This window comes from Triplophysa dalaica, chromosome 17 (assembly GCF_015846415.1).
Source record: "Triplophysa dalaica isolate WHDGS20190420 chromosome 17, ASM1584641v1, whole genome shotgun sequence".
In the NCBI taxonomy this organism is placed as follows: domain Eukaryota; kingdom Metazoa; phylum Chordata; class Actinopteri; order Cypriniformes; family Nemacheilidae; genus Triplophysa; species Triplophysa dalaica.
Genome location: NC_079558.1, coordinates 10,952,561 through 10,965,137, shown reverse-complemented (window position 1 = coordinate 10,965,137; position 12,577 = coordinate 10,952,561). Strand labels below are relative to the sequence as shown.

Genomic DNA, 12,577 nt, shown 5'->3' with positions numbered 1-12,577 from the left:
GTGAAGATAAGGTGGTGCCAAACCAGTGATAGTCTTGTAGGCCAGGAGCAGAGTCTTGAATTTGATGCGAGCGACTATAGGGAGCCAATGTAGCTTAATGAGTAGAGAAGTGACGTGTGCTTTCTTCGGTTCATTAAAGATAACTCTTGCTGCAGCATTCTGGATCATCTGTAGAGGTTTGGTTGTGCAAGCTGGAAGTCCACCCAGTAGCGCATTGCAGTAGTCCAGTCTGGACAGGACTAGAGCCTGCACTAGGACTTGCGTAGCATGCTCTGATAGGAAGGGTCTAATATTCCTGATATTGTAGAGGATGAATCTACAGGACCTTGCCTTTCTGGAAGGTGTGATGGTTGATGAGCCCAGTTGAATGGAAAGGTTGTGATAAGTCTTTGTATCAGCCGGGATTACAAGCAGTTCTGTTTTTGAAAGGTTCAGCTGTACTGTAGGTGATGGCCGTTCATCCAGAGCAAGATGTCGGCTAGGCAGGCTGAGATGCGTGCAGAAACAGTCGGATCATCTGGGCGAAAAGACAGGTAGAGTTGTGTATCGTCCGCATAGCAGTGATAGGAAAAGCCATGTTTCCTAATGACAGAGCCAAGGGATGAGAGAATAGAAACGGACCAAACACTGAGCCCTGAGGGACACCTGTGTCGAGATGTTGGGACTCAGACACCTCATCCCTCCAAGATACTCTAAATGACCTACCCGAGGGTAAGACCTGAACCATTGTAGCACCATTCCGGAGACCCCCATAGCCTTGAGAGTGGACAGGAGGAACACTCTCTGACCAAAATGTCAGACAGAACCTTATAATTAAGGCGACACTATTAAACTTTTAATAAAAAAATAAATTAGTAAACTTTTTGTTTGTAATACAAATGAATAACATATGCATACTGTAAAAACATTTTTTATGGTTCATGTTATCAACTGCAATCATAAACAACTTTTACCTTTTTTTATTAACTTATTTCACCCACAAATCTAATTATTTTGACAAAATCTAAATCTAAAATATGTTTTTACTGTTATTGACTGGAGCCATTCTTTGCTGTTTTTGAGGTTTTGATTTTGTTTTTTGGTGTTTAACAATGGATGTTCATGTTTCTAATTTCTAAAAACACTTTATATTTCACATACTTCAAGTCTATTGTTCACCGCTGTCACTCTTCTAACAAAAGGACTGGACCTCCATCCGAAACGCTCTGATTGGAAAAGCTTACCAGGTCGGTCGTGATTGGTTCCCCGCTTAGTGTGTGAGTGAAGATGTCCCACCCATACCATATCAGCGAGCTTCCGCTTCTCGGGCTGTTGCAATTGGCCGGTGCCCCTCTCAGTGCATGTGTATTCATAAACTTATTTTTTTAGCAATAAAATCTAACAATGGCGGCAACTTCAATTTATCAGTTAAGAACATTCGGATCAATCGAACTGTAATGGAGGTCTAGTACTAGTATGCGCACACACAATATCAGTGTATTACACAGAACAGCTTTCACAGCCGATGTTGGAAGCTGTTATTTGACCGTTGGTAATCTTAGAATGTGTGTAGCTGAATTCTTATTACCAGCTGTAGGACTGTGATGAAAGTGAAAGTAGTTCAGTCAAATGTTTACAAGAAAACACATCTCTTCCGTCAGTACCCGACCGATCATTTCTGATTTCTATATTTTTTCTACAATATCTAATAATAAAAAAAAAAATAAGCATGGTTAGATAAACTTAACTTGGCTCTGTACACTGCAGTAGGCTTTGTGAGAGATGTTTTTATGGCTCTTATGTTTTTTGTTGTCATAATGTTTGAGACAATTGTTTCCATTGTTTACCCAACTTGTGAGTCGTTTGGATAAAAGTGTCTGCTACATGACTAAATGTAGCAAATGTCTTTCTGCTTTAACTGATATGCGTGCCAGCGGTTCTTACACCATTGAAAATAGATTCCCCTTGTAATTCTCACTTATCTGTGTTTTTTATTCCTGAAATAGATATTTTTTACAGTATGTTTTTAAGCAATTATGGTATAGCCAGTCAATCTCCTTTTTCCTGCATATATTTATAGTACTACTCGTTACAAATAATAATAAATTTTCAAAGATTGCCAACTAGTATAATCAAGGGTGTAACTTTGGTTTGAGAAAGGGGGGAAACACAAAATGGGAGAAAATGTTTTTGATTTGAATCTCATTTCCTATATTTACATACGTCAAGGCACTATGGTGGTGGATAAATAATCGATTTTCTGCATGAAGTGAAGCGAAGTGCGGATAGAAGGCAGCAAGTGATTTCCTCCATTGGGAGTTCACTATCACAAACTCAAAATACCTATGTTTTGGATAGTTTTTGATTGTTTAAATTGTTAAACCATGAAACCACACAGTGTTTTGTTGTGTAGAATAAGCTAATTTTTATGGAGGGGGAAAATGTAAGTATTGACTGTGAAACGGTGGTTTGTAAACATGAATCTACGTTCGGGAGGAGATTAAGTGGTGTCCTGTTTATTATATACCGCTACGGGAATCTGATGGTAGGACTATCTGACAAGGTATTTTGCATTGTGATGTGGTTTAGATTATAAAAAGTTTTGCCCTGCGGTAGGAAAATCTGACAGGACAATTCAACAGAACACGGGATGACTTTCTAAAACGCTTAATGAGGTTTAACATACCTAGACAACGACCAGGGAAGCCCAATTTCTGTCAAGCCTTGTCTAAAACACTAGCTGCTGTTAAAAGAATAAGTCAGGTGAAGTAAACAGCTTAACATAGTCTTCCGAAACAACAACTTTTCAAAACCAAATTTCTATTATTAAACCTTTAATTGTAATAAACAGCTACTTTTAAAGGAACAAACACTTATTCCGAGGATAACAATAGTCTCACATTAAGCTTGTTTATTTTAAATTAACCACGTAATGTGGCTCAAGGCAGCGACAAAATGAGAACATTAAACTTTTCTGTCATTCAATTCAATCTTTTTTAAATATAGTGCTTTTCACAATGTGCATAAAACAAAGCACAGTGCACGGTGTTTATGGAACAAGCAGCATTATTCTAGTAAATAATATCTAATAAATGCAGTCTCCCGGTGGTTTATTTAGCATATTTATCCATTAGGTGAAATCTTGGCTGGAAAGATGTGTCTTTAATCTAGATTTAAATTGGGAGAGTGTGTCTGACCCTCGAATAGTATCGGGAAGGCTATTCCAGAGTTTAGGTGCTACGTATGAGAAAGCTCGTCCCCTTTGGTGGATTTAGTTATTCTAGGTGTTATCATAAGTGTGGAGTTTTGAGATCCTAGAGAGTGTGATGGGTTTTTATGTGAAAGAAGCTCTTTGAAGTAGGTAGGGACTAAACCGTTTAGGGTTTTATCCAATAAGTAATTAAAAGAAATTGAAAGTTAATACGATACTTAATGGGTAGCCAGTGAAGGGATGATAACATTGGGGTTATGTGATCGTTATTTTCTGGACCTGGTTAGAACTCTGGCAGCTGCATTCTGAAATAACTGTAGTTTGTTTATTGATGATACAGGACAACCACTAAGTATAGCATTACAATAGTCAAGTCTTGAGGTCACAAATGCATGAATAAGCTTTTCTGCGTCAGCAGCACATAGAATATTTCGTAATTTGGCAACATTTCTAAGGTGGAAGAAGGCTGTTTTTGTGACATTTGAGATGTGTTTTCAGGTCTTTAACTGTATTTGTTAGAGAAATCGGTAATTGGAGCCTTCAATTTGCAGGTTATATTCTGAAATATTAATTTTACGTGTCTTTGGTCCGATAATGTATCATCTGCATAACAGTGGAAGCTAATTCCATGTTTTCTAATAATGTTGGCAAGGGACAGCATGTATATGGAGAATAGCAAGGGTCCTAAAATCGTTCCCTGGGGTAATCCATAATTTACTTGCGTTAGATTTGATGATTCCACGTGTAAATGGACAAATTGATATCTGTCTGATAAGAAAGATCTGAACCATTGTAGTGCCTATCCCTGAATACCGGTATAATTGTGTAAACGTTCTAAAAGTATGTTATGTGCTACAGTATCGAATGCAGCACTAAGGTCAAGCAGGACTAGGAGTGAGATATTACCTTTATCTGATGCTATAAGCAGGTCTGTATTTTAATTCACAGATATCCTTCAAAGTTTGTTGTCTCACAAAAATAGTGTCCATTTTTGTCACATCCATGTAACGCTTGTTTATTTGTGCATAGACTGATATCTTTATGATGTTTAAACTCTATCAACAAGGGTTTAGTAAAATATAAACAAATGGTTGAGTATACTGGTAACAAATACTTTCTCTGAGTGTTTTTATGCCAGATTCATAACGTTGGAAATAACCATTTGCAGTTATTTTCAGAAAATGAAAACTGGAGAAACCGGTCAAAATAATAAAAAATATGCAGTGTTTTTTCAGACATCAAAAACTGTGATCTATTTAATTTTTTTATTTTAGACTTCGGTATTGTGTAAATGAAATGCTGCATTAGAAACGTTTTGTCTTGTCATGACAACTCAAGACAAGTGCAGCAATTAGCCAACTACATCTACATGGATACACAGACCAGGTTTAAGATGGATGACCAACCACTATTCATTTGGTAAATATAAGAAAGACATCATTGCTGTCAATTACAGTACATTTGTTTTTAATTAAAAGTATAATGCGTTCCAAAATATACCGTATACTGTAAGCTAGCTTAATGAACCCCTGATCAGAATGTTTGAGGAATAAAAATGTAGTGCTAGCGTACAACCACATGAATCATTCTCTTATTTATCAAGTATTTTGTAGCCAGACTTCAAAACACATGAAAGAAAACCATGTCTCCATAAAAATATGTATCTATCAAATCTAACATTGAAAGAATCAAAATTACTTTTTCACACTGATGCTCAAGATTCAACTTAATTTAATATTTACTCTCAAACTGTATAATTAATTTACAGCTATTCGCTGTAAGTAAGCTGCATATGTATTCCATGTCACAATGAAGCCGGAATATGCACTGATTCCAGAAAGCCCTAAGGAAATGGATAGGAACCAGGCCTCATGCAGTGCTGCCTTAAATGGAATTGCAAGATGACTGAAAAACTCAGCAGAGTCCCAGCATTCTGAAAGAGATACATTTTATAGAGCAATTATTCATGTTTTCTCCAGGTAAATAACACAAGACAAAACCACTTTACCAGGAGAAATTCTCTGTATCCCACACTTAGTTTTTCTTTGTTTGCTTTTGTAACATGACCCAGTGCAACTCATTCCCAATGCATTACCCTTGGAAGCTACAGACACACTCTGCTGATGCCATTCCCATTCATTTCTCTTCTTCTTATCCGACAAAGGACAATATGGGACCTCACCAAGGACGCATATAAAGCATTGTTTCCCAATCCTTTTGAAATAATAAGCAAGGGCAGTAAATGAAAGCAGAATGTCGAATTCTGATTGCTGTCAAATAGTATATATAAAAAAACGGGCAATCTCAAGGTTAGAGTTGTTGTAATAAATTCCTTGCTACTGTGAAAAGCCACTATATATGTATTTTCCACATATGGAAATGCTTCCATAATTTAGCATCTTCTATAAATCCAAATGACACCTGGTTGATCAGAGCAGTTTTATTGCACTGTGCCTGTTAGGTGCTTTCGCATCTTAATACTTCATCTACCATCTTTTCCTGGTCTGTAATACTGTTTACTGCTATGCATGCAACATTAACTTCTTTATGCTGTTTTTTACAGACAAAAGGTTTTAAAAATTATTTCACATTAATTTGTATCAGAGTTAGTTTGTAGGACTTTATTCATATACAGAATGTGTTGGAATTTAAATTCTGTCATCATTACTCAACCCCTTGTAATTTCAAACCTGTATGACTTTCTTTCTTTTCGAGGACACAAAAGAATATAGTTTTTGAAGAGTCTCCGTAGTAGAACATTTGGCTGTAAGCCTACCCATAGACTTGCATTGGTTTTGTGTCCGTACAAGTGAATCGGTGCCGCCACTCTATGGTTACCAAAATTGTTCAAAATATCTTCTTTCGAGTTCTGCAAAAGAAAATAAGTCATACAGGTTTTAAATGACAAGGGGGTGAGTAAATGATGAAAGCATTTTCATTTTGGGGTGAACTATCCCTTTAAAGATATAAGGTTTGACCTTTTAATGAAAAGAGATCATCTCAGATGAACCATAAAATCAAAGAAAATAGAATTATCATTCTCCACCATAGTGCTGTCTTCTAAGTATTAAAACGTCTTCAACAATCGTATTTATAATATTATTCATGGTCAGTATTTTTTTATTCTTTCGTGCTTCATTTGTAAATTTATATGCAAGTTTTATTTCCAAAAACATGATCAAATGTTTAAGTGAACGTTGATATATTGTTTACCATCTATTGGCCAAGCGTGTGGTTAGAAATTAAAGGCATCCACACTGTCTTTCTCACAGCTAGGAGACAATAAATGCCTTGCTTCTAATAATAATACCACTGCTGAAACAGCCTCAGCCTGCTGTCACTTTTTCAGTGGTTATCCCTGATGGTCAAATCAGGTGAATGTGCAGAGGACAAAAGCGATGACACTGCAAGACTGTAAAAATTTACCGAAAGCTTGTGAAGCGCATCACCCTGGAGTACTTATGATTGATTCTATATGAATATTGCATTCTTTATTTGGTTCTTTATTCTGATTTCATCACTTCAACATTCCTAACAATTCTGAAAAAAATGTTTACCCTCAGTAGCCTACATGTTGCTTAAAGGTCCAGTTTATAAAATTTAGCGGTATCTAGCTTTGAGGTTGAGAATTGCATCCAATGGCTCACACTACCCCTCCCATTCGATACATATAGGAGGCTGACACTAGGCTAAGATGGCATCACATTTTCACTTCTTTGCCAAACTAGATAACGTAGGCCCTATCTACGAAACGTGCTCTGTAGAGCAGGTTGTCTGTTAAGATCTACTGTAGAAACAACATGATGAATTCCATGCAAAGGGACCTGCAGTATATGTAGATAGAAATAGCTCAGCTCATAATAAGATAATAAAAACATAACGCTTCATTATTTAAGGTCTTTATACACCTCTGAAGATATAGTATTGTAAATCATATTGCATTTCTGTCAATAGATCCTCCAATAAAATCACACACAGCACCTTTAAAGTGACTTTCATTTTTTTTACAAGATGTGATAGTTCACCCAAAAATGAAAATTTCTGTCATCATTTACTTACTCTCTTGTTATTTTAAACCTGAAGATATTGTGAAGAATGTTGGTCACCGATTAACTACAAGACCCATTGACTTGCATTGCTTTGTGTCCACACAATAGAAGTTAATGGGTAGAGTAAATAGGTTACCAAAATTCTTCAAAATATCTTCTATTGTGTTCTGCAGAAGAATGAAAATCATATCTAATTGTTGGTTCTCTCTCCTTATAAGTTAGTTATGACATTGAATACTGCCGTGGGTTATTCCCAAAAACAAGGGACATGTTAAATATATTATATAAACATCACATAAATTCACAACAAATTATACAGTAGAAGAAATACAAATACTTCAACATTGTGCTCTCATTTACTGTAATTCCTTTTCTCTCTTTCATAAAGAACACTGTGTAGCAATAAGATCTAATTTATAAAGCGTTTAGAAAACATTTTGTGAAGCTTTACAACCATTACAATTTTGCTTAATTGAAGTGACTGGAAGGCACCTCTGTGAGTGCCATAAAGAATTCATCAAAAATGTCTCAGCGAAAACAGTCTCTCAGACTAAGTGTGATTACATCAGTCCCAGTTCTCCTTGTCCCTAAGGAAACACGAAGAGATCTGCCTACATCACAAGGTCAGGTCTCTCAGCCAGTTTCAAAGCCTCGTGCATGCTTGCCGCGGAGAGCTTCCGGTTGATGTTTCGATAACGGCAGCGAATGAGGTTTTGGTAGGTCGTCCTGAGGTCTCTGTTGAAAAATGCATAGATGAAGGGGTTGATAAGAGAGTTGGCGTAGCCCAACCACAACAGCGTCCTCTCCACCCACAAAGGTATGCAGCTGCACTGCACCCCGCAGATGAACGGGCGTGCCGTGGAGAGTACAAAGAAGGGCAGCCAGCACACGGCAAAAGCCCCAACGACGATCCCAAGAGTGGCCGCTGCCTTCTGCTCCCTTTTAAAAATTGAGATGTTTTTACGATCGTTTTTCAGAAGGCGAGAAAAGCTCACGCATTCCTCCACTTCCCTCTGCAGCTTCAGGGCCGCTGTCACGCAGTTGACGCTATCCTTGTCGTCATTTTTAGGAAAGCTGGCGAAAGTGTGCTTGGCAGCACTCACCTTTGCCACACTGTATATCCTGTAGTACATAATAAGCATGACAGAGATGGGGATGTAGAAGGCCACGGCTGTGGAGTATATTGTGTATCCCAGGTCCTGGCTGATCAAACACACCTTATCATCGTTGACATTCTGAGCCCATCCGAATAGTGGGGGTAGGGTGATGGAAGCGGAGAGAAGCCATACAGACAGAACTATTTTGGCCATGCACTTTCCGCTCTGTCTCACGGGATACGTCAGTGGCTTAGTGATGCCCAGGTACCTGCAAAAATGGTGGGGGGATTGTGACAAAGGGAAAAAAATTAACTGTTCAAGTGCATCATGTAATTTCTGGTACTACAAAACGGAAATATATATTTATGTACTGTATATGAATGTTATATATAGGTATATTTAAATAATATTATAAAAGGCGCATACAATTTTAAAATATTATATTATATAAATATACATAATTACAATAAATAACGATCTTAATTTATAATAAACAATTTAATATATATAATTAATAATTGTTAATGGTTTATTTACAAACAAACAAAGGGTTTCATCTGACCCACATCCGCAATTACACTTTCATTATTATAAATATATACAACATTTCCTTAAGTTATATTTATTAATTTTACTTTTTATATCTGAGACACTTACCTATCTATACTTATAACACAGAGTGTCATTATCGAAGCTGTGCAACACATCACGTCCATGGCGATAAAAACGTTGCAAAAAAGCCTCCCAAAGATCCACTGTCCACCTATAAGGTCAGTGATGCTGACAAAGGGCATCACGACCACCGCCACCGAAAGGTCCGCAATGGCCAAAGAAACGATTAAATAATTTGAAGGTTGCTTCAGTTTCTTGACAAAACACACCGATATGACTACCAACAAATTTCCGCAAATGGTTAGAAAAGTAAGCAAAGCAAGAGCCCCTCCGATGAGCACTTTCTCAACGTGTCCGTAACTCAAAATCTGCTCTCCGCATCTCGTGTCGTTCTCCAGGAAACTTGCCGTCGGTAAAATGAAAGTAGTCTCTTGCATCGTACTGAGGAGACTCACGTCCATCACCTCGGATGTCAAACTAGTTATGAGCTCCTGCACGCGGTCCCTCTTCTGCAGTGAGATCATGTTGAGTGTTGATAGCTGTCCTTGGTCCTGAACGGATGTTATTATCATTATCCATTTGTTAGCCAGGTTAAATAGGCTACATGATATTTATTGGCAGACCTAAGAGATCTTTTATCTAGATTTTTGGGGGCTGCTTTATAGGAAAACGTGGATTCTGCACGAGCCGAGCCACGTAGAAGTCAGGTTAACTCAGTCAGGTTAAGCTCTAACTGCGCGCTTCATAGGCTTTTATTCGCGCCTGTGCTTAGTGACGTCAGTTTTTGGGTCGGCTTTTTTAACTTCAGTCTTGTTAAACAAATACATGTGGTCTGTAATATATGTGTAATGATCCTTAGTTTTTTAAACATCGTGTAAATGATCATGTTACAGTTATTAATATATAAACATGTCTTGTGGGTGCATGTGTAAATAAAAATAAAATATATTGCATTATATATTTTATTCTGCTTTGCATCTCTATTACATGGTATTATTAGGGTTCGAGCCCGAAGGGCTAGAAACCTATTGTATTTGTTAGTTTTATTAGGGTTCGAGCCCGAAGGGCTAGAAACCTATTGTATTTGTTAGTTTTATTAGGGTTCGAGCCCGAAGGGCTAGAAACCTATTGTATTTGTTGGTTTTATTATTATTAGGGTTCGAGCCCGAAGGGCTAGAAACCTATTGTATTTGTTGGTTTTATTATTCTTCTTCTTATTATTATTCTGCCATAAAACTGATACTGCAGCCCAAACCGTAAGGCCGACAGAGCTGAGACTGGGTCAGATGGTAGTAGTCCTTGTCGCTACTCAGATACACGGAGCCAGCCATATCGACCCATAGGTGGCGCTATAGCAATACCAAACGCGTTTGCGCTTGTTACTCCGAAACCGTTTGTCGCACACCCAAGTGTCTTATATCAGTGTAATCACTGGCTCAAAACTTAAAAAACGTATATCTCCGATTTCATTTCCGCCATTATAGATTTTTCGGTAATTAGCATTTTATGAAAAAAAAAAAAAATGAACTAGTCCCTGGATTTTTGCCCTATTGGAACCAAACCAACGCTGATGAGTTCTGTGGAGTATGAATATGAATAATTATTAAAAAAAAGTTCAATTTTCAATTCACGGTCGCTAGGTGGCGCTAAAACATTCAAACCGGAAGTAACATATTTAGCTAAAATGGCCATAACTCCTGAACTGTTTGAGATATCTTCATGGGGCTTGGAACACATGTGTAGACCCTCAGTCCGGGGTCACAATAAAAAGACAGTGGCGTTTGGCCACTAGATGGCGCTATAATTTGAATGAGCTAGAAAATGTCTATAACTACGCAACAGTTTGCCCGATTGACTTATTATTTGGTATGGTGTGTCTTTGTCTCATTCTACATAAATATCTAAATGGACATTGGCGTATATCAAAAAACATGGCCGCCATTGGTCGATGAAGTTTGAGCACTCATTACGCCGGGTTAACGGAGGCCGATCAAAACGCCACTCACTGGGCTTATTTGTCTCATGGTCCTGACGGTGTGTAAGAAACATGAACTTATTCGGCCACCTGGGGGCGTAATAGCGCTTTTGGAGTGCATGCACAACTGTGTATCACGTGATATTTGACATTTACCCAAACTATGGTTATAATATGATAGTACTCTTCATTCTGAGCAACTTTGCCTCTGGAACAACTTCTATTGATCAAACGGTTCGTGAGTTATCGCTGATGATGTCAAAAACCTACTTTCGCGAACTAGTTCCTGGTTTTTCAACCGATCGGAACCAAACCAATGCAGATGACTTCTGTGGAGTGTGAATGTAAATAATCATTGAAAAAAAGTTGAAATTTTTCTTTCACCGCTGCTTAGGGACGCCAAAACTTAAAATGGTCTGAGCCTATCACATTAAAATGGCCATAAATCCAGAACGGCTTAACATATCATCATGGGGCTCAGATGATATGTGTAGACCATCACTCCAAGGTCACATACAAAGGAAGGTGGCGTTTGGATACTAGGTGGCGCTAAAACATTAAAAAAGGCAAAATGTACATGTATTTTGGTGGCCTGGACAACTTTGTGTCATGTGACATTTGACTAATACACAAACTATTGATATCAAACGATAGATCTCCTCATTCATAACAACTTTGCCTCTTGAACCATTGATGTCTATCAAATGGTTTGTGAGTTATTGGTGATGATGTATAAAACCTACTTTTGCAAACTTGTTCAAAGATTTTCAAGCAATTACAAAATTTCCACCACAGTACATTTCTCTGGACTCTCTAGGTCAATAATCATCAAAAACATGTTGAGTTTTTTTTTGTTTTGTGACCATAACAGGGTCCTTTATTATATTAGCGTGAAACAAGTGTGGTGAAGGTCACCACTCCTTAATAATTAATCCAACTGACTTGCCATTAAGTACTATTATACATATTATGACACAAAACAAGCATGCAACATGTGATTCTTATCGGAAGAGGCATGCCTTCACAACAGTCAAAAAGGTGAAATATCATACATTTAAAATTACTATTTTAAACTTGTCTTTAATAAATACATCATTTGCTAGTCAAATTGCTAATCAGCCAGTCACATAGCATAAACTCAATCCATTTTGGCATCTAGACGTGGTAAACACACTTGCTGAAGTTCAAACCGAGCATCAAAATGGAGAAACAATTGGATATATGGTATGGGATATATTAGATAACACATACCACCTGAGGATTGTTGCCAACCATGTCCATGTTTTGATGGCTACTTCCAGCAGTAAAAAAAATCGACCATGTCAGAAAGCTCAAATGATCTCAAACTGGTTTCTTGAACATGACAATGAGCTCACTGTACTCCAATGGCCTTCAGAGTCACCAGACTCAACCAAATAAGCATCACTTAAATGGCAAGGTCTTCTGGAATATTGTTGCAGACCATGAATGTGAATCAATTATCTATTTAAATTGGTCGTATTTTTTTTATCAATTCTTCAGAACAAAAAATAAGCTATTTTGAAGAATGTGCATTGTATTAAAAAAAAGACCTATATCTGTGCAATAGAATGTTTTAGAGACACAGGAGTTGCTTTGTTTTGCTAATGGCTTCGTTCTTTATCAATTGACAGCT

At 37.4% G+C, this 12,577-nt stretch overlaps 1 protein-coding gene across 1 annotated transcript; it reads right to left on the bottom strand.

The window, feature by feature from the left end:
- Positions 1-7,850: 7,850 nt before the first annotated feature.
- LOC130439248 (5-hydroxytryptamine receptor 7) lies at positions 7,851-9,472 on the bottom strand. The gene is made up of 2 exons (XM_056771756.1): positions 8,994-9,472; positions 7,851-8,604 (listed from the first exon to the last, which is right to left on the bottom strand). The coding sequence occupies exons 1-2, from the start codon at positions 9,470-9,472 to the stop codon at positions 7,851-7,853; spliced, it is 1,233 nt and encodes a 410-aa protein (XP_056627734.1).
- Between the last annotated feature and the right edge of the window lie 3,105 nt (positions 9,473-12,577).